We start from the raw sequence: 23,246 nt of genomic DNA, 5'->3' as shown, positions 1-23,246 counted from the left end.
TGTGAGGATCGACTACATGGATGAATTAAACAATCACTGGATCAGGTGACAGCTAGTCTGAATTTGCATCAGCAGACTGGCTTTAATCTTCTATTCTCTCAACATGAACTGTTATTAATGCATCAACAACATTCTCAAGAGAGAGGTTTTGTTCATTGATAATGTCCTTTGATATTTCTAGAAGTTACCATCTGGGAAATGCTACATCTTGGCAGTACTAAATCAAACAGATCATAATATGTTGTAATACTTTATTTCCACAGTAACCTGTATGTTTATAGCTGAATGGTCATAGTCATGTGCGTCTTTGCAGTTCAATGCAGTTGTTGTTTTCCCTATTTCTAATACTTGTGACACACAGAAACAGCAGAGCAAGCTATATCAATTTTCCATAACTTTTGTTAGGATTTCAGCACAATTGACATATGATATATTGCTTGTTTATACTATTTACATTTTAGTCATTTAGCAGACGCTGTTATCCAGAGCAACTTACAAGTGCCTTGCTCAAGGGCACATAGACATATTTTTCACCTAGTCAGGTCAGGGATTCAAACCAGCGACCTTTAGGTCAGATGCTCTTAACTGCTAGGCTACCTGACGCCTTATAGATTTTAAGTGTCCATGCTTATGTCTTTTGGAGGAAAAGGAGAAACATATTGTTTAGTGTGGAGAATGTCACTGTCCCTGAGTTGGCATTGCATATTTTCAACAGATCAATAAAGAGTTACACTAGTGATTCACAAACAGGTGTATTGTCAGAGTCCTGGCTATGCATGGAGCTAAGCCCCGTGTCTGAGTCCTCATCGTTCGTGTTGCTGGTCTTGGAGAGACCTCTGGCCTGCTCCACCCACCCACTGCTCTTCTCCAAGGAAGGCAACATTTCAGTCTCAGTGACACCAGAGGGTTCTTTGTAATCATCGAGTAACTTCTCGTTATTTAAATCCATAGAGTCCATTTTTGCGAGCAAATCCGTTAGTTCTTTTTCTTTTGCGTCCCACAGCTCCTGGCTTAAGTCCAAATCACCCTTAATAGTCTCTAAATCCGTGTTCAAACGAAGACCAATATATAAACTAGTATCCAGCTGTATTTTGACTCTCTCCTCCTCTAATACCAAGTCATTCTCTGATAAACTGTCCACAGTTGTCTCTTGAGCAGCGACGCCTGCCTTTGGAGCCCTTGCAGACACGGGGATGTCGACAGACTCCCCAATACTATCGGTATCTTTGCCCGACAGCTCATCTTGCCGTCTTTTCATCCACCTTTGGTTCAGCTCCTCCTGAATCTCACCTGTGATGATGTCCATGAGAGCTTCGCGTTCTGTCAACTCCTCCTGAAGTCGCAGGACCACCTCGCAACAGAGCGCGTACTCCTCAAACTGTGCGATAGCCTCCGCTGAACATGGCACGCTCTCTGTTGGATCAGCCTTCGCGCTCGACTCCACCATGTATGTGTCCTGCACATAATTGATACCATGTTTCTTAATTCTGTCAAAATGCACTTTTGCCTCATACCTCTCTATATCCCTATCTAATTCTTTGATCCTTTTGATCTGCTGGCGGATGGTGTGATCTTGCGATATAACCAAGTGCACCAACGTTTCCACTTTCTCCACTGAGGATGTATCCTTAGGAACAGTCTCCTCTTTCTTTTTGTTAATTTTGTCCAACTTTCTAAAAGCTTTTCTAACAATCCTCCGCTGCTTTTCTTGCGAGAAAGCCATTGTGGTCTTGGCTGCTTCCTTGAACACGCACGGTCTGTCTTTGCTCTGAACAACCCGCGCCTCGGCACTCCTGGGTCCGTTGTTCGGTAACGATGCCTCATTCTTCACCAACACAAACCTCACATTTTCCTGCTCATCTCCCCAGGCACTCCAGAGACGCAGGATTTTGGTTTTATTGGGTAAAATCCTCTCAAAGCCTCTCCATTTCTCCGCTATGCAGTAAGACTGGGGGGTCCCAGATAGCATCACCGCTGACGCACCTTGCTTCAAGTTTTGGTCCTCCAGTAGAACTTTGACAACATCGGAGCAGGTGGTGCGCTTGGACAGCCCGGAGACCAGTTTCTCCTCCCGGCAGACCCATACTGATACCTTGCATTCTTCCTGCTCCATACTAGAAAAATCTTTAACCCAATTGGTGATTAAAGTTTCTGCTCTCCTTTCGACTCCTCGGTTCCACTTTTCAGTTGTAGAGAGAAAAGTGGCACACACCTTCATTTGGAGCTGTCCTTATTCTCATGTAAGCGTGTCATCATCATGGTTATAAGCGCAGTAAACTTTCCTCCAGTAGGACTATTCCCGTGGCAGACTGAGTGAGTCACGCTGTGAAGTTGTTCTGCTGGGGATCACATTATCAGACTTCCTTTTGGAACACTGTTTGCGGAGGAGGAACGGGCATCCTTCCTTTCGGTTGGTATGCACTGCTGTGGGTACATTTCTATGCAAACACTAAAGTATACGCCCTCCGCTCCCAATGGGACTCTTTCCACTCTTAGTTGATCAGACGTTTTTGAATGTAACGTTACCCAGCCAACTTGGTGCGAATTTTACGCACCAGTTTGCCTACTGTACTTTGGTCAAAACTACCATCAATCTCATGTGAAAGATTAAAAAGTGGACACATTTTAAAGTGATTGTTATATATGTCATTAAATGAATCAAGTGAAATTGTCAAGTTAAACTATATAAGTATAATGATGTCTCAAGCTTATTCATCTACAAGGCCTTTTATTAGTTTATGTTGATACACATAAAGACAAGAGTTAGTCAGGTTCCCCCTTGTTTCACTCCATTATTTCACATCTTGAAGACTTCTGATCTGGTCTTCTGCAGAAACAACAAAGCAAGCAAGCAAAATACATTTAAAAAATATGAATGGAGCTGCTCAGAAGATAATTTATCTCTGCCCTCTATAACACCCCAACCAAACCACTTCCCGCAAAGACATATGAAGGAAAAACATATTTTCATAAAACAAGGATTTGTCTGTGGTTATTGCAGAGGTCTTTAGTTGTCTGGGTGTGTATATGTTAATTCCCTACAGCCCTGGCCAGAATCACAGCTCGTCATTGGTCCCGGTCGGTTTATCCTCCTGTGATCCTGACAGCTGATGACAGGCCAAGTGTGTTGATGAAACACTACATAAAACCCCAGGCTGGAGGTTATAATCATGTCAGGCAGGGTATTCTCCAACATCAACATAGCCAGGAGCTAGCTGTATTGAAAGAGGATTGCCATTTCGAAGATCAAGAAAAAAAAGTGGAGTTACTATTTATTCTCATGTGTGTGAATAGGTCAACATTATCACAGGTTGCCAAGCCCGATTCTTTTGCATAGAGCTCCCCCTGTTGTGCATTAGGAGCATTGTATGTTTCAGCAAAATAAGTAATACTAAAATCATTTCAGAGACGTTAATTGACGTTTGTGAGAAATTATCATTCATTATCATTCAGAAACAGAATTGAATATTTATTTTAATTTGATATAATATGCATACAACATTTCTAGAAAGCTATAAAATATCTAACATTTTAGCAATGAAGAAAAACTTACAAAGCAAAGACCAGACCCAGTACAGTAAAAACACACAGTATTTTTCCATATTCTTGTCTCTTTATACAAATAACCTTTAACAATTCTCTGCACACAATGTTCTGAGGTTACCATCCAAACTTGAGAAAAATTAAAGCCTGTTTTGAAGAAAAAAAATAGACAAAAAGGTACCAACTCACACCTTAGCTGCTGATGTTTGTGTAAAAAAAGACTCCATTTAAAAATAACTATATTTTCCAAAAACGTATCTTGTGGTTGACAGGACTGACATACTGGGAGCCCAACAGTGAAACCAACAGGCTTGACTCTGGTTAAACTGGAGTCATCACGAAAGCATTGTAAGTATAGCCTACATACAACACATTCAAACAGAAACTACTGTAGTGGTGGTCTGTGTTTCTCACACCATAATCTAGTCCCAATTATTAATAAATTAAAACAAAGGTCTTCTAAACATGACATGAACCCTACCTGATCCATTGTCTTCAGCAACACTAACATACAAGTATACCGCATTATGTTTTATGGACTGTGATGTTAGTGTGCATATGGTATGATAACAGTTGATTTACCCATAACTATTGAAAAGACTGAACATGCATCTAAGGGTACTATCTTTTCCCAAATAGTCTAATTGTTGTGGTAATGAATACAGTTCTACAGAGAAAGATATTGATAAAGGCATTCTGGTGATCTCGTCCGCCATTTCTTTAACTTTTTGGTTTTGCTTCTTTTAAACCTTTTCTAAGATGTAAAGTCATGACCAAAGGCACTTTATAATAGTGCAGGTGACAAATGCACACCTGACATGTCCCCAGATTTTTGTTTTTTGATAGACAATCAAAGTTATTACTGCTATTACACATGAAACTTGTTTATTGTAATAATCAATGTATAACTTAGCATCATTATTTTGTAAAACAAGGTGAAATGTGTACATGTAAAACTGACAGTTGTGTATCTATAATGACCAACATGAAACATCACTAATGTTATGCATTTCCATCCAAGCAAACCAGATGCCAGTGGGGAAAAGTTACTAAGGCACTGTACATGCAACACTGGGATGTATGAGAATAACAGGGCTGTCCTCCAACTTAGGAAAGAGCTCACATTTCGTGGTAGTTACAGTATCTGTAAGGATGCCATTCCCTACCGCCAAGGTTAAAGATACAATCCACAGTAGGGGAAACAGCGCCACTGTCCACCCCACGGACGTTATTGTTTTGCTGACAAAGTGGAGGTGAGGAACGTCACACATCCTGCAAAACATTTCTTTACAGTACATATTCTGCTGTTCTATTGCGTGTGCAATGATGTGGTGGTGGGGGGGCATAGTTGTTTGCAGTACCTTCTTTGTTGTTGTTATATTGCAAACAGACGTGGCAGTTCCATTAATAACGAGTCCTGCTTTAGTGTAGGCCACAGATTGACGGGCAAAATAAGGCTGAATAGCATCCAGAACCAAGAACACCCAAAGATTAATGTGTAGGAGTGTTTTAACTACTGTGTTCCTCAGTCACTGAGAAGTAAAGTTTGACTATACCCCACATAACCATACAGAGGAACTAAGTGCTTTGGGATGGGGAACTATGGTAGTACAGTGCTTTCATTTTCAATATGTGAATTCTTTGCTTCATTGTCATATGGGGTAAAACCGTAGCAGCGTAGAAAAAATATCATTTAGAAGGAATCTCTGGTCTCTGCCATGCATTGTCTTGCTTTAGTGTCATCAGTGCTTTTTCTATTTAGTTGGGCACAGGGGATATGATGCAAAGTGGTACCTGAATCTTATTTATACTCTCAATGTCCCTGGAATTGTAACTGTAACTTGCCTTCATCATACAGTAGTTTAGCATTTGCTATGTTATCCAAAATGTAAAACCTTTTTTCTTTGGAAAATATTTGTGTGATAGTGATGTTCATTCGGAAAGTATTCAGACCCCTTGACTTTTTCCAGATTATTTTTACATTTGAGCCTTATTCTAAAATTTATCAAATGAAAAAAATTCCTCAGCATCTACACACAATACCTGATAATGAATAGGAAAAACAGGTTTGACATTTTTGCAAATTTATTAAAAACAGAAATACCTTATTTACAAAAGTATTCAGACCCTTTAAATTGAGCTCAGATGCATCCTGTTTCCATTGATTATCCTTGATAAATTTTCAGTCCACCTGTGGTAAATTCAATTGATTGGACATGATTTGGAAAGGTACACACCTGTCTATATACGATCCCACAGTTGACAGTGCATGTCAGAGCAAAAACCAAGCCACGAGGTCGAAGGTATTGTCCGTAGAGCTCTGAGACAGGATTGTGTCGATGCACAGATCTGGGGAAGGGTACTAAAAAATGTCTGCAGCATTGAAGATGTCCACGAACACAGTGGCCTCCATCATTCTTAAATGGAAGACGTTTGGAACCACCAAGACTCTTCCTAGAGCTGGCAGCCCAACCAAACTGAGCAATCGGGGGAGAAGGAACTTGGTCAGGGAGGTGACCGAGATCCCGATGGTCACTCTGACAGAGCTACTCCGTAGAGATGGGAGAACCTTCCAGAAGGGCAAACATCTCTGTATCATTCCACCAATCAGGCCTTTGTGGTAGAGTGGCCAGATGGAAGCCACTCCTCAGTAAAATTCACATGACAGCCCACTTGGAGCTGGCCAAAAGGCACCTAAAGACTCTCAGACCATGAGAAACAAGATTATCTGGACTGATGAAACCAAGATTGAACTCTTTGGCCTGAATGCCAAGCGTCATGTCTGGAGGAAACCTGGCGGTGAAGCATGGTGGTGGCAGCGTCATGCTGTGGGAATGTTTTTCAGCGGCAGGAACTGGGAGACTAGTCAGATTCGAGGGAAAGATGAACGGAGCAAAGTATAGGGAGACCCTTGATGAAAACCAGCTCCAGAGTACTCAGGACCTCAGACTGGGGTGAAGGTTCAGCTTCCAACAGGACAATGACCCTAAGCACACAGCCAAGACAACACAGGAGTGGCTTCGGGACAAGTCTCTGAATGTCCTTGAGTGGCCCAGCCAGAGCACGGACTTGAACCTGATCGAACATCTCTGGAGACATGAAAATATTTTTTAGAAATTAGCGACAATTTCTAAAGACCTGCTTTTGCTTTGTCATTATGGTGTATTGTGTGTAGATTGATGAGAATAAACACTTTACAGCCTTATTCTAAAATTGATTAAAGTAACAAAATGAGGAAAAAATCAACAGGTCTGAATACTTTCCGAAGGCACTGTATGTAGTAACTGTATAATGTTTTATATTTATCCAATTAAGAAAGGCTTAGATCTGTATTGGTTCATAATTGTGATGACTACAGTATAAAATGCAGAAAACAGATAGCTTCCAAATGTAATCCACGGTACATCTTCCTATGTTACACAATGCCCCTTCATATGTACACCATAGATATGACCAAGTCTGGAAAAATGACACCACACAACTGTACCACAAATTGACAGCTGCACTCATACAAATATACATATGAAATACAAATATAATGATATTATCCTTTAGAAACTTCACCACAATGTAACCCAAGGACATTGTGGGTGGGATTTGTGTAGAGGCACAGCCACTTTCATAAGGTTGTCTTTCTGAAGGTGTGTTTCACTGGGCGGTTGCCTCATGTCACTCTCACAACCAACCAATCACAACAGCGCTTTATCTCTGTCAATTACTAAGAATTCGTCCTTCAATGTCTTCCCTCCATTCTTCAGAAGCTGTCCTTCAGGTAGACCGGTGATAGTTTGTCTCAGCACATTTCTACTGAATCAGTCTCTTATTCCTTGACTAGCCGGTAGATGTGATGTTGAGCTCCATGGTCGCTGTTCGACACCTCGAACACACACGCCATGCACAGCATCGTCTCCTGTGTTTCTCTGTTAGTCACCACCTGAAGCACAAGAGAAATGCAGTGTGAGACACACAGACACAAACACTAGTATACAAGCATACTGACTGAACAGGCTATCCTTACCAATAGGATAGTGAAGTTCTCTAGGACACTGTTCATCATGTACTTCTCAGGCAGGTGTTTGAGTTTGTGGATAAAGTTGATCATGTATTCACACATGGGGGAGCGGCTTATCCTGTAGACAAAGCGTCCGTTCTCGAAGCAGGCATATTCTGTCTGGGGGGGGGAGATCACAGAGTACAGCTCTTCACAAGAATAATAAGTGGAGGGAACAATGTCCACCGCGATCAAATAGGAGATACAACACAGCAATTGTGAGAAACACAAACATAAAAGTAGGTAAGGATTATGAGTGGTGTAGTTTTTAATAGTTGCTTCTCCACCAAGCACACAGTGGTGTGTGTGTAGGACTAAGAGCTGGATTCACTTCGTATCACAGAAGATACGCGTTCAAATTGAAAGGTAATTTCCAATTGAGCCGACATATGCAGCGTTTACCCGCAAACGTGGAACATACCCTTTAAATTTCAATCAAGCTATAACGTGGATCTTCAGCGTTATTGATATGTAAAGGAAATGTTCCCACTTTAGTGGAGACTTTATTCAGGGTAAACGCAGCATATGTCATCTCAATCAGAAGTTACCTTGACATTTCTATCACGTAACCTGTAATGCTTCAGCGTTACAGACTGAATAGAGCCCTAGGACTCACCTCGACCTTCTCGACCACCTGCTTGCCGAAGGAGCACACCTTGGTAGAGCACGTGATGGTCATGTTCTCAGAGCTCTCATACTGGCTGCTCACACCGTAGAAGGCCCCAGAGTCATCCTGGATGTTACAGTTCAGGTCAGCCTGCATCAGGACAACACAATATGTATTTGAAAAATTATTTTACCTTTATTTTATTTAACTAGGCAAGTCATAAAGAGGATAAACTACATAGTCAAACAAATGGTGACTAACACCAGCAAAGCAATTAGTTAAATGTTTACAACAAAACACATAGAAATGTTTAAATGAAAATAGATTTTCTTTAAGTCTCAAGAGGACTAATATAACTTGGCTGTACAGCTGGGTGATCCAACTGGTGGCCCGCTGATGATTTCATTTGGCCCCCCATGTCACGCCCTGGTCTATATTTCTTATGTTTATCTTCATTTATTGGGTCAGGCCAGGGTGGGACATGGGTTTATTTGTGGTGTGTTTCATCTTGGGGTTGTGTGGGGTGTATAGCATAGTCATTGGCTGCCTGAGGCGGTTCTCAATCAGAGTCAGGTGATTATCGTTGTCTCTGATTGGGAACCATATTTAGATAGCCATATTCTTTCTGTGTTTCGTGGGTGATTGTCCTTAGTGTCCTTGTTCCTGTCGCTATGTTAGTTTTACACTAGTATAGGTTGTTTCGGTTTTCGTTTCGTTCTTTTTGTTTTTGTTGTATTTGTATTGATTCGTGTTTTTACGTTTTTTCATTAAACATGGATCGCAATCTACACGCTGCATTTTGGTCCAACTCTCTTTCGCCTACAGAAAACCGTTACACCCGAAGTTTTCTGTGCAAAAAAAATTACATTTAACATCATAAGACTGTAAAAACAAATCTGTTCCAAAGTATTCCCACACATAGATAGTGCATGGTATGAGCATCGATGCCAGGCACGCCGGTTCTAGTATCTCAGAAACGTCCGGCCTCCTGGGCTTTTAACGCATAACAGTGCCTAGGGTTTACCGAGAATGGTGCGACAAATAAAAACATCCAGTCAGCGGCAGTCCTGAGGTCAAAAACTCGATGAGAGGTCGAAGGAGAATGGCAAGAATTGTGCAAGCTAACAGGCAGCCCATAAATAGGCAAATAACAGTGCAGTACAACAGTGGTGTGCAGTACGGCATCACGGTGCACACAACTCGTTGGTCGTTGTCATAGATGGGCTATTGAAGCGACCACACCAGGTTCCAGTCCTATCAGCTAAAAACAAGAAGAAGAGGCTCCAGTGGGCACACGGTCACCAACACTGGACAACTGAGGAGTGGAAAAACGTCGCCTGGTCCGATAAATCCCGGTTCCTCTTGTGTCATGTGATGGCAGAGTCAGGATTTGACGTAAGCAACATGAGTCCATGGCCCCATCCTGCCTGGTGTTAACGGTACAGGCAGGTGGTGGTGCTGTAATGGTGTGGAGAATGTTTTCCTGGCACACTTCAGGTCCTTTGATACCAGCGGCGGTCGGTAATGTTTAAGATGAGGGAGGACAATAATTCATTATGAGCATTGCCTTATTTCTATTAAAGCATATTGGATGACGATCATTCATATTCCATTCACTCAGCTTAATGTAACATCAATAGGTTTTAGATAATACATGATACTCACATTTTCCCTATACCCATCATGAGGTTGCCACAACCTAGTTTATGAATGAAAGTTTACAACGTGAGAGAAATATTAGACTAATCAAGGTGACAGACAGTGACACATTCAATACCAGCTTGCACACTCTTGCCTGCATCTAGCTAATCTAGGGTGTAATCTGTAGTCCAACAGTTGCAAACGAGAGTTTCTATTGGACAAATTCAGGTATGTTTATCCCACTGATTGTGTTGAAAAACGTTCCTTAAACGGAAACAAACGAAACGGGAATGAATACGCCCTCGATCACAGGCAAACAGTTCACTTTCAGAGCAGCCACATACAAACAGCATGATCCGTTTGCTCGTTAAATAATTCCTTCTCACATCTACATGCTCTCTTCCTCTCACCTTTTCCCTTCACTTATAGACTTCAGTGCACAACACATCAGATGTCTGTGACCATAACCTAGCTGTAGTTTATACTTTCATTCTCTGATCCATTGATTGGGTGGACAACATGTCAGTTCATGCTACAAGAGCTCTGATAGGTTGGAGAACTTCCTCTGGAAGTTGTAATAATTACTGTGTACGTCTATGGAAGGGGCTGAGAACCATACGCCTCCTAGGTTTTGTATTGAAGTCCATGTACCCAAAGGAGGATGGAACTAGCTGTCCTCTGGCTACACCATGGTGCTACCAGAGTGCTGTTGAGGCTACTGTAGATCTTCATTGCAAAACAGTGTTTTAATCAATTATTTGGTGACGTGAATATATTTAGGATAGTTTTACCTAAAAAGGAGAACTTTTTTAATGTTTCACTATTTTTATTTTTTTGAAAGTCACTGAGGATGGTCCTCCCTGTCCTCCTCTAAGGAGCCTCCACTGCTTGATATCAATTGAGAAACATTTCCATGTCCCAAAACAATTCTGTGTTCTGGAGATAAAGGGGGGTCCGACCCAGTACTAAATTGTTTCAAACCTTGCTTACATGTATACAATCACATATACTAAATGACCTGTTTATTAGGTACAGTCATCATGTTTTAGTCAAATATTATATCCATTTGGGCTTCTTGCGGTCAATTTGCAGTCTACTTGAGTGGACGGCCCCCTGACCATCCACTCAGGAAAAAGAAATCGGCCTGTGGCTGAATTTAGTTGATGATCCATGATGTAAAGATACTAAGGCGGCGAGGCCCTCTAGTGACTCATGGCAATACTTGCAACCATATTATTTGGCATGTGTGTATCCTGAGAATGAGTGGAGTAGCCATCTACCAGTAAGCACTGCTGTCCTATAATCTTTTGAGACCAAAAGAGGCTTTAGGAATATCGAATGGCACAGGATGTACTGTATCTTTAGAAATAGCCTGATAAGAGTCTATGTAATAAGAGTCCTCTGAAGAGGAAGGCCTGTCAAGAAAAGAGAGAACCATAATTTGTACAAAGAAATACATAGCTCCTTCATTAATTCAGCGTGTTATTAAGGCCTGTAATGATGAGAGGAGAGCTATTGTTTAGAGTGTGGGTGTCCATGTTTGAAATTCAGATGCAGTGGCTCTTCACTAATGTCTGAAGAGAGACTCATCCTCTTGTTTGCATTTTCCATTTGAATTGTATTAATGTGCACGTCAATTAATATGGTCCCGTTTGAAAACATATCAGTTGACTGTAGATTTTGAAAATATGTTCGAGTTGAACAAAATAAAGGGATTTTATTGTGTATCTTAAATAGAGAACCAGCATGCATGTAATAAACAGAAGGAAACAGAGGTAAGGATTACATTCTTTGTAGTTCTAACATGTTAATGTTGCTTCTGAAACCAAATATTTTGGCCAATAGACTCTATAGGATGTAATAGTGAGTAAAGCTGTGGAGAATGGCACCAGTTGGTATTTGCGCTTAGAGAGAGAGAGACTCAATTGGTGGGGAGCTGCTGCAATCTCCTTAGTTTGCCCCAATCTCTCACACCTGTCAGGAGGTAGGCAGGTGTTCAAACAAAGCCTCAATGCTACCACATCAGCCCCTAGGGATGTATTGTTGGGAAGGGCCCGTAAGTAAGCATTTCACTGTTAGTCTACACCTGTTGTTTACGAAGCATGTGACAAATAAAATTTGATTTGATATGACACGCATACATACGCACACACATTCAAACACAGACCCATATGCTTGGTTTCACTCATGATGCATATACGTACCTTCAGAAATGATTCATACCCCTTGACTTATTTCACATTTTATTGTGCTACAGCTTGAATACAAAATGAATTAAATATACAATGTCACCCATTCAAACAGAATACCCCATAATGACAAAGTGAAAACATGTTTTTAGAAATGTCTGCAAATTTATTTAAAATTAAATCCAGAAATATCTCATTTACATTATGTATTCACAACCCTGAGTCAATACTTTGTAGAAGCACCTTTGACAGGGATTACAGCTGTGAGTCTTTCTGGGTAAGTCTCTAAGAGCTTCCACACCTGGAGTTTGCAACATTTGCTCATTATTATTTATAAAGCTCTGTCAAATTGGTTGTTGATCATTGCTAGACAATCATTTTCAGTTATTTTCAAGCAGATTTAAGAATTTTTTAAAAACTTGGCCACTCAGGAACATTAACTGTCTTTTTGGTAATTAATTCTAGTGTAGATTTGGACTTGTGTTTTAGATTATTGTCTTGCTGAAAGGTGAATTAATCTCCCAATGTCTGGTGGAAAGCAGACAAACAGGTTTTCCTCTCAAAGTTTGCCTGTGCTTAGCTCCATTCTGTTTTTTATTCTGAATTACAACCCAGTCCTTAACAATTACAAGCATACCCATAACATGATGTAGCCAACACTGTGCTTGAAAATATGGAGAGTTGTACTTACTAATGTGTTGCATTGGATTTGACCCAAACATAACTTCTATTCAGGACAAAAGTAACTTATTTTGCAGTATTACTTTAGTGTTTTGCAGGATTACTTTAGTGCCTTGTTGCAAACAGAATGCATGTTTTGGAATAAGCTTCCATCTTTTCACTCTGTCATTTAGGTTAGTATTGTGGCATAACTACAATGATGTTGATCCATTCTCAGTTTTCTACTATCACAGCCATTAAACTCTGTAACTGTTTTTGAAGTCACCATGGGCCTCATTGTGAGATCCCTGCGTGGTTTCCTTCCTCTCCCCCAACTGGGTTAAGAAGGACGCCTGTATCTTTGTAGTGACTGGTTGTATTGATACACCATCCATAGTGTAATTAATAACTTCACCATGCTCAAAGGGATAGTCAGTGTCTGCTTTTTTACACCCATATATCAATATGTGACCTTTGCGAGGCATTGGAAAACCTACCTGGTCTTTGTGGTTGAGGGACCCTACAGATACTTGTAAGTGTGCGATACAGCGATGAGGTAGTCATTAAAAATCATGTTAAATACTATTATTGCACACAGTCCATGAAAATGCATACACCTGAACTTATTTAGGCTTACCATAACAAAGGGGTTGAATAACAATTTACTCAAAAGCTGAAATGTCTTATTTTTAATATATTTCTACAAATTTCAAGAAACATAATTCCACTTTGATATTATGGGGTATTTTGTGTAGGCAAATTACAAAAAACAATAAAATAATTTTATACATTTTAAATTGTAAAACAACAACATTTGGAAAAAGTCAAGCGGTGTGAATCTTTTCTGAAGGCACTGTACTTGCAAACTCAGCAACAACAAAAAACATCCCTTTTTGTCAGGACCCTGTCTTATTTCGTAAAAATCCAAATAACTTCCCAGATCTTCATTGTAAATGGTTTAAACACTGTTTCCCATGCTTGTTCAATGAACCATAAACAATTAATGAACATGCACCTGTGGGAAGGTCGTTAAGACACACGGTAGGCAATTAAGGTCACAGGTATGAAAACTTAGGACACTAAAGAGGCCTTTCTACTGACTCTGAAAAACACCAGAAGATGCCCAGGGTCCCTGCTCATCTGCTTGAACGTGCCTTAGGCATGCTGCAAGGAGGCATGAGGACTGCAGATGTGGCCAGGGCAATACATTGCAATGTCCATACTGTGAGACGCCTAAGACAGCGCTACAGGGAGACAGGACAGACAGCTGATCGTCCTCGCAGTGGCAGATCACATGTAACAACACCTGCACAGGATCGGTACATCTGAACATCACACCCGCGGAACAGGTACAGGATGGCAACAACAACTACCGAGTTACACCAGGAATGCACAATCTCTCCATCAGTGCTCATCAGACTGTCGGCATTAGGCTGAGAGAGGCTGGACGGAGGGCTTGTAGGCCTGTTGTAAGGCAGGTCCTCACCAGACATCACCGGCAACAACATCGCCTATGGGCACAAACATACCGTCGCTGGACCAGACAGGACTGGCAAAAAGTGTTCTTCACTGACGAGTCGCGGTTTTGTCTCACCAGCGGTGATGGTCGGATTCACGTTTATCATTGAAGGAATGAGCATTACACTGAGGCCTGTACTCTGGAGCGGGATCGATTTGGAGGTGGAGGTTCCGTCATGGTTTGGTGCGGTGTGTCACAGCATCATCGTACTGAGCTTGTTGTCATTGCAGGCAATCTCAACACTGTGCGTTACAGGGAAGACATCCTCCTCCCTCATGTGGTACCCTTCCTGCAGGCTCATCCTGACATGACCCTCCAGCATGACAATGCCACCAGCCATACTGCTTGTTCTGTGCGTGATTTCCTGCAAGACAGGAATATCAGTGTTCTGCCATGGCCAGCGAAGAGCCCGGATCTCAATCCCATTGAGCACGTCTGGAACCTGTTGGATCGGAGGGTGATGGCTAGGGCCATTCCCCACAGAAATGTCCGGGAACTTGTAGGTACCTTGGTGGAAGAGTGGGGTAACATCTCACAGCAAGAACTGACACATCTGGTGCAGTCCATGAGGAGGAGATGCACTGCAGTACTTTTTCAAATCAAACCTTTTTTTAACTTGGCAAGGCAGTTAAGAACAAATTCTTATTTACAATGACGGACTAGGAACAGTGGGTTAACTGCCTTGTTCAGGGGCAGAACGACAGATTTTTACATTGTCAGCTCGGGGATTCGATCTAGCAACCTTTCGGGTTATTGGCCCAACACTCTAACCACTAGACTACCAACCACTAGGCTATCTGCAGCTGGTGGCCACAACAGATACTGACTGTTACTTTTGATTTTGACCCCCGTTTGTTCAGGGACACATTATTCAATTTCTGTTAGTCACATGTCTGTGGAACTTGTACAGTTCATGTCTCAGTTGTTGAATCTTGTTATGTTCATATAAATATTTACACATGTTAGGTTTGCTGAAAATAAACGCAGTTGACAGTGAGAGTATGTTTCTTTTTTCTGAGTTTATGTATCATTACTGTTGTTTGTTTAGATGTCAATCATGTGTGAATTGTGAAGCCAAATTGTGTGGACAATTCAAGACACACAAGTGTGGATTTTATTCAAGACACACAAGTTATAGAGCAGCAAACTAGACAATGCACCTTTTACAACCATTCACAGTTAATGACCTTGTGCCATGAGACTCACCCAGAACTTGACCAGGAAGAAGGAGTTGTGAGGGCCCTTTCCAAAGAGCTCCTTCAGTCCTCCCTTCTTCTCTGGGAACTTGTCGTAGATCTGACGGATGTCCACAGCCTCCAGTAGGGCATCGCTGTACGAGTAGTTGGTCTGTCCAATGCTCACAAACAGGTGTTTGTTGTACTGATGAGAGAGAGAAAACATCCGGTTAAGATAAATTACTTCTATTAGCATTATTTTAGTACTTCGCCATTACCCTAAGAGTTGGTTCCCCAGACACAGATTAAGCCTGGTCCTGGACTAAAAATAGTTTTCAATAGATGATCTCCATTGAGAATGCTTTTTAGTTTATGACTAGATTTAATCTACATCTGGGAAGCTGGTCACTAGTATTGTATTGTCATAACAAATGTATTAATATACAGTGCCTTGCGAAAGTATTCGGCCCCCTTGAACTTTGCGACATTTTGCCACATTTCAGGCTTCAAACATAAAGATATAAAACTGTATTTTTTTGTGAAGAATCAACAACAAGTGGGACACAATCATGAAGTGGAACGACATTTATTGGATATTTCAAACTTTTTTAACAAATCAAAAACTGAAAAATTGGGCGTGCAAAATTATTCAGCCCCCTTGAGTTAATACTTTGTAGCGCCACCTTTTGCTGCGATTACAGCTGTAAGTCGCTTGGGGTATGTATGTCTCTATCAGTTTTGCACATCGAGAGACTGAATTTTTTCCCCCATTCCTCCTTGCAAAACCGCTCAAGCTCAGTGAGGTTAGATGGAGAGCATTTGTGAACAGCAGTGCATGTGCATGGCTATGTGGTACAGAGCTCAAAATTTGGCCTCTGCATGACCTCTCAATTGCATCACACCCTCCATATGGAGCATCCGGCCAGCTTTTACTCTAGGCCTCCACAATGGATTAGTTCACTGAGATGGGCGCAAATATAAACAGTGGGGCAAAAAAAGTATTCAGTTAGCCACCAATTGTGCAAGTTCTCCCACTTAAAAAGATGAGAGAGGCCTGTAATTTTCATCATAGATACACTTCAACTATGACAGACAAAATGAGAAGAAAAAAATACAGAAAATCACATTGTAGGATTTTTAATGAATTTATTAGCTTGCATTGTGCCCGGCCCGCCACAAGAGTCGCTAGTGCGCAATGAGACAAGGATATACCTGCCGGCCAAACCCTCCCGTAACCCGGACGACGCTGGGCCAATTGTGCGCCGCCCCATGGGTCTCCCGGTCGCGGAGAGAGAGCCTGGACTCGAACCCAGAATCTCAAGTGGCACAGCTAGCACTGCAAAGCAGCACCTTGGACCACTGCACCACCCGGGAGGACACCAAGGAAATGGCAGATTTCTTATGGAATATCTACATAGGCGTAGAGAAGCCCATTATCAGCAACCAATGGCATGTTGTGTTCGCTAATCCAGGTATATAATTTTCAGTATATTCTTGTTCTGAGAAATGAAGGCTATTCCATGCGAGAAATTGCCAAGAAACTGAAGATCTCGTACAAAGTTGTGTACTACTCCCTTCACAGAACAGAGCAAACTTGCTCTAACCAGAATAGAAAGAGGAGTGGGAGGCCCGGTGTGTATATATATTTGTTACTGCTCGTCTAAATCAATCTTGGTCGGCTAACAGCCTAACGAACAAACAATCAACCAGTCAATTAATTGAGGTCAGCCCTAATTCAGCTTGTTTTTTTTGCAACTTATTTGTTGAACAATCTTTGATGTTTTGTTGCCTCTAGGCCAATTCAGAATGATAACATTTTTACTGATGGTCTTTGTTTTTCTTTCTTTCTGCTTACATTTTGTATTTTCATTTTGATGTATGTATTTTCTGTAATTAATGTAATTCAGGGCTCATTTGAAAAAGAGACCTTGGTCTCAGTATGACTCCCTGATAAAATAAATGTTCAATTAAAAAAATATTGCAAAATTATTTTACTTCATTGTAACATTGACCAGACATACAGTGCCTTCGGAAAGTATTCAGACCCCTTGACCTTTTCCACATTTTGTTACGTTACAGCCCCTTACGCTAAAATAGATTAAATCGTTTTTCACACTCATCAATCTATACACACACAATAACCCATGATGACAAAGAACATTTAAATATATATATATATAACATTTACATAAGTATTCAGATCTTTTACTCAGTACTTTTTGAAGCACCTTCAGGCAGCAAGAACAGCATTGAGTCTTCTTGGGTAGGACTTTACACTTGTATTTGGGGAGTTTCTCCCATTCTTCTCTGCAGATCCTCTCAAGCTCTGTCAGGTTGGATGGGGTGCGTCTTTGCACAGCTATTGTCAGGTCTCTCCAGAGATGTTCGATCGGGTTCAAGTCCGTGCTCTGGTTGGGCCACTCAAGGATATTCAGAGACTTATCCTGAAGCCACTCCTGTGTTGTCTTGGCTGTGTGCTTAGGGTCATTGTCCTGTTGGATGCTGAACCTTCACCCCAGTCTGAGGTCTGGAGCAGGTCTTCATCAAGGAACTCTGTACTTTTCTCCTAGGAACAGTGGGTTAACTGCCTGTTCAGGGGCAGAACGACAGATTTGTACCTTGTCAGCTCAGGGTCCATACGGGCTGTCATGTGCCTTTTACTGAGGAGTTGCTTCCATCTGGCCACTCTACAATAAAGGCCTGATTGGTGGAGTGCTGCAGAGATGGTTGTCTTTCTGGAAGGTTCTCCCATCTCCACAGAGTAGCTCTGTCAGAGTGACTATCGGGTTTTTGGTTACCTCCCTGACCAAGATCCTTCTCCTCCGATTGCTCAGTTTGGCTGGGCGGCCGGCTCTACGAAGAGTCTTGGTTGTTCCAAACTTCTTCCATTTAAGAATGATGGAGGCCACTGTGTTCGTGGACATCTTCAATGCTGCATAAATGTTTTGGTACCCTTCCCCAGATCTGTGCCTCGACACAATCCTGTCTCTGAGCTCTACGGACAATTCCGACCTCATGGCTTGTTTTTGCTCTGACATGCACTGTCTACTGTGGGACCTTATATAGACAGGTGTGTGTCCAATCAATTGAATTTACCACAGGTGGACTCCAATCAAGTTATAGAAACATCAAGGATGATCAATGGAAACAGGATGCACCTGAGCTCAATTTCGAGCCTCAATACAAAGGGTCTGAACACTTATGTAAATAAGGTATTTCTGTTTTTTACTTTAAATACATTTGGTTTTTGCTTTGTCGTTATGGGTTATTGTTTACAGATTGCTCAGTATTTAAAATGTTTTTTTTAAATCCATTTTAGAATAAGGCTGTAACGTAAAAAAAAATGTGGAAAAGGTCAAGGGGTCTGAATACTTTCCAAAGGCACTGGAGCAGTATGGTCTATGATAGCTCACTAACCCAAGATAAATGTCAACACAAGTAAAAATGCAACAGCTAACAAATAGTGACAAAATGACAAACTGGATATACAGTTAACTGCCAAAATAAAGAAAACACTTGAGTAAATGAGGGATACAAAGTATATTGTAAGCAGCTGCTTCCATACAGGTATGGTTCCTGAGTTAATTAAGCATTTAACATCCTACCATGCTTAGGTTAGGGTCCTGTATAAAAATACACAGTTGGCCATTATTTTGGCTACCATGGCTAGAAGAGATCTGTTATTTTGGCTACCATAGCTTGAAGAGATCCTGTTATTTTGGCTACCATGGCTAGAAGATATCAGTTATTTTGGCTACCATGGCTAGAAGAGATCTGTTATTTTGACTACCATGGCTAGAAGAGATCTGTTATTTTGGCTACCATGGCTAGAAGAGATCTGTTATTTTGACTACCATGGCTAGAAGAGATCTGTTATTTTGACGACCATGGCTAGAAGAGATCTGTTATTTTGGCTACCATGGCTAGAAGAGATCTGTTATTTTGACTACCATGGCTAGAAGAGATCTGTTATTTTGGCTACCATGGCTAGAAGAGATCAGTTATTTTGGCTACCATGGCTAGAGGAGATCTGTTATTTTGACTACCATGGCTAGAAGAGATCTGTTATTTTGACTACCATGGATAGAAGAGATCTGTTATTTTGGCTACCATGGCTAGAAGAGATCTGTTATTTTGGCTACCATGGCTAGAAGAGATCTGTTATTTTGGCTACCATGGATAGAAGAGATCTGTTATTTTGGCTACCATGGCTAGAAGAGATCTGTTATTTTGGCTACCATGGCTAGAAGAGATCTGTTATTTTGGCTACCATGGCTAGAAGAGATCTGTTATTTTGGCTACCATGGCTAGAAGAGATCTGTTATTTTGGCTACCATGGCTAGAAGAGATCTGTTATTTTGGCTACCATGGCTAGAAGAGATCTGTTATTTTGACTACCATGGATAGAAGAGATCAGTTATTTTGGCTACCATGGCTAGAGGAGATCTGTTATTTTGACTACCATGGCTAGAAGAGATCTGTTATTTTGGCTACCATGGCTAGAAGAGATCTGTTATTTTGGCTACCATGGCTAGAAGAGATCTGTTATTTTGACTACCATGGATAGAAGAGATCTGTTATTTTGGCTACCATGGCTAGAAGAGATCTGTTATTTTGACTACCATGGATAGAAGAGATCTGTTATTTTGGCTACCATGGCTAGAAGAGATCTGTTATTTTGACTACCATGGCTAGAAGAGATCTGTTATTTTGGCTACCATGGCTAGAAGAGATCTGTTATTTTGAAAGAGGGGTCTCAAAGGAGCATAGGGGGTTTAAAAGGTGTGTGTATACACTTATGGGAGATTCTGGTGCGGCGCCTGAGACAACGTTTTCCACCACCATCAATGATGGAAATTCTTGTGGAAGAATGGTGTCGCATCCCTCCAAAAGTGTTTCAGACACTAGTAGACTCTATGCCAAGGCACAGTGAAGCTTTCTGGCTCGTGGCCCAACGCCCTATTAGTATACTTTATGTTGGTGTTTCCTTTATTTTGGCACTTACCTGTATGTTCCAGAGTCACTTTGGTATTTGGAGGGATTCTGCTTTGTTTGTTTTACCTTTTTTTGTCTGAGAGAGTGTGTGAAGACATACACCAGTTTGAGGAAGTATGGTTGACATCAGGAAACGGCACTAGTTTGGTCTGGTTTGGGATGCTGTCTGAGAAACAAGTACGGGTTTACCCAGGTGTGTTTTTCTGTGTGTGGGAAGGAAGACAGTAGGGCATGTACTCACAGTGTCAGGGTCTCTCTGCTGCTCCAGGAAGGCAGAGAACTCCACCAGTCTGAGTATGGTGGTCCCGATGGAGCGTCCCTGCCAGGCCGGGGCTGTAGCCGTGGGGGGCTCGTACGCTGGGGGATTACACACAACACTGTCACCTCACTATCCACCGTTTACTGGCACTAGGCAATCCAAGATGGCATAGCAGTGCAGACTTGTTTTTCCATTGTCCCGTGTAAAAAAAACAATAAAAAAACAGTCTGTAAATATTTCAATACAATACATTTATTTTTCCATTTTTAAATTAAATATACCTTCCGGCAACCCGCCCCCCCTAATGTGATACGGATCTGCTATTTTTAGACCTTATAGCTAGAAACTCCATCAGAAGCTAGCCATCAGATGCTAACTAGCTAATTATCTACTAGCTATTTAGTCATTGTTAGCCACTGCTAGCGGCCTTTACCTTTAGCTCAGACACTAGCCGCTTTTAGCCTGGATAATACCCGCCAGTCTGCACAGCGTCGATATCAACCCTGAGTATATCGGACTACTTTTCTCCACTACATCACCAGATTCCTTTCCTCAGCATCTTAAACAAGCATGCCCCTTTCAAAAAATGTATAACTAAGAACAGATATAGCCCTTGGTTCACTCCAGACCTGACTGCCCTCGACCAGCACAAAAACATCCTGTGCCGTACTGCACTAGCATCGAATAGTCCCCGCGATATGAAACTTTTCAGGAAAGTCAGAAACAAATACACACTGTCAGTTAGGAAAGCAAAGGCTAGCTTTTCCAAACATAAATATGCATCCTGTAGCTCTAACTCCTAAAAGTTCTGGGACACTGTCAAGTCCATGGAGAATAAGTGCACCTCCTCCCAGCTGCCCGCTGTACTGAGGCTAGGAAACACTGTCACCACCGATAAATCCACGATAATCGAGAATTTCAAGAAGCATTTCTCTATGGCTGGCCATGCTTTCCTCCTGGCTACCCCAACCCCGGCCAGAAGCGCCGTGCACCCCGCAGCTACTTGTCCAAGCCTCCCCAGCTGCTCCTTCGCCCAAATCCAGACAGCAGATGTTCTGAAAGAGCTGCAAAACCTGTACCCCTATAAATCAGCTGGGCTCTCGTTCTAAAATTGTCCTCAGCCATTGTTGCAACCCCTATTACTAGTCTGTTCAACTTCTCTTTCGTATCATCTGAGATTCCTAAAGATTGGAAAGCTGCCGCAGTCATCCCCCTCTTCAAAGGGGGAGACACTCTAAACCCAAACTGTTACAGACCTATATCCATTTCTAAAGTCTTCGAAAGCCAAGTTAAAAAATAGATCACTGACCATTTTCAATCCTACCGTACCTTCTCCGCTGTGCAATCCGGTTTCCGAGCTTGTCACGGGTGCACCTCAGGCCACGCTGAAGGTACTAAACGATATCATAACCACCATCGATAAAAGACAGTACTGTGCAGCCGTCTTCATCGACCTGGCCAAGGCTTTCGACTTTGTCATTCACCACATCCTCATCGGCAGACTCGATAGCCTTGGCTTCTCAAATGATTGCCTCACCTGGTTCACCAACTACTTCTCAGATAGAGTTCAGTGTGTCAAATCGGAGGGCCTGTTGTCCGGACCTCTGGCAGTCTCTATGGGGGTACTACAGGGTTCAATTCTCAGTCCGACTCTTTTCTCTGTATATATCAATCATGTCGCTCTTGCTGCTGGTGATTCTTTGATCCACCTCTACGCAGACGACACCTTTCTGTATACATCTGGCCCTTCTTTGGACACTGTATTAACAAACCTCCAAACGATGCCATACAACTCCTTCCATGGCCTCCAACTGCTCTTCAACCGATGGCTGCCTGCACCCGCCCTCCCGACTAGCATCACTACTCTGGACGGTTCTGACTTATATGTGGACAACTACAAATACCTAGGTGTCTTGCTAGACTGTATACTCTCCTTCCAGACTCATAGTAAGCATCTCCAATTCAAAATTAAATATAGAATCAGCTTCCCATTTCGCAACAAAGCCTCCATCACTCACGCTGCCAAACATACCCTAGTAAAACTGACTATCCTACCGATACTCGACTTTGGCGATGTCATTTTCAAAATAGCCTCTAACACTCTACTCAGCAAAATGAATGCAGTCTATCACAGTGCCATCCGTTTTGTCACCAAAGCCCCATATACCACCACTGCGACCTGTATGCTCTCGTCAGCTGGCCCTCGCTACATATTCATCGCCAGACCCACTGGCTCCAGGTCATCTAGAAGTCTTTGCTAGGTAAAGCTCTGCCTTATCTCAGCTCACTGGTCACCTTAACAACACCTACCCGTAGCACGTGCTCCAGCAGGTATATCTCACTGGTCATCCCCAAAGCCAACACCTTTTTGGCCGCGTTTCCTTCCAGTTCTCTGCTGCCAATGACTGGAACGAATTGCAAAAATCGCTGAAGTTGGAGACTTATATCTCCCTCACTAACTTTAAGCATCAGCTATCTGAGCAGCTTACCGATCGTTGCAGCTGTACACAGCCCATATGTAAATAGCCCATCCAACTACCTAACTCATCTCCATATTGTTTTTATTTACTTTTTTGCTCTTTTGCACACCAGTATTTCTATTTGCAC

At 41.9% G+C, this 23,246-nt stretch overlaps 2 protein-coding genes across 5 annotated transcripts in view; both read right to left on the bottom strand.

Annotated features, from left to right (window-relative positions):
* Nucleotides 1–172: 172 nt before the first annotated feature.
* On the bottom strand, nt 173–2,411 carry LOC135508662 (ras association domain-containing protein 10-like). Its single transcript, XM_064928898.1, has one exon. It carries the CDS (start codon nt 2,216–2,218, stop codon nt 728–730), a length of 1,491 nt encoding a protein of 496 aa, XP_064784970.1. The 5' UTR covers nt 2,219–2,411; the 3' UTR covers nt 173–727.
* Nucleotides 2,412–3,456: 1,045 nt separating this feature from the next.
* The window catches only part of LOC135509109 (transcriptional enhancer factor TEF-1-like), a 102,569-nt gene continuing 82,779 nt past the window's right edge, over nt 3,457–23,246 (bottom strand). For all 4 annotated transcript variants that reach the window (XM_064929458.1, XM_064929459.1, XM_064929461.1 and 1 more), the window contains 5 exons: nt 20,622–20,737; nt 15,417–15,590; nt 8,211–8,351; nt 7,562–7,714; nt 3,457–7,477 (listed from right to left, as the gene is read on the bottom strand). In XM_064929458.1, the coding sequence (XP_064785530.1) occupies nt 7,364–7,477; nt 7,562–7,714; nt 8,211–8,351; nt 15,417–15,590; nt 20,622–20,737 (698 nt within the window). In that variant the 3' untranslated portion in view covers nt 3,457–7,363. The remainder of the gene's footprint in view (nt 7,478–7,561; nt 7,715–8,210; nt 8,352–15,416; nt 15,591–20,621; nt 20,738–23,246) is intronic.

This window comes from Oncorhynchus masou, chromosome 22 (genome assembly GCF_036934945.1).
Source record: "Oncorhynchus masou masou isolate Uvic2021 chromosome 22, UVic_Omas_1.1, whole genome shotgun sequence".
Taxonomy (NCBI): Eukaryota; Metazoa; Chordata; class Actinopteri; order Salmoniformes; family Salmonidae; genus Oncorhynchus; species Oncorhynchus masou.
Note: the sequence above shows the minus strand (reverse complement) of the source record. Positions and strands in the feature narration are given on the sequence as shown.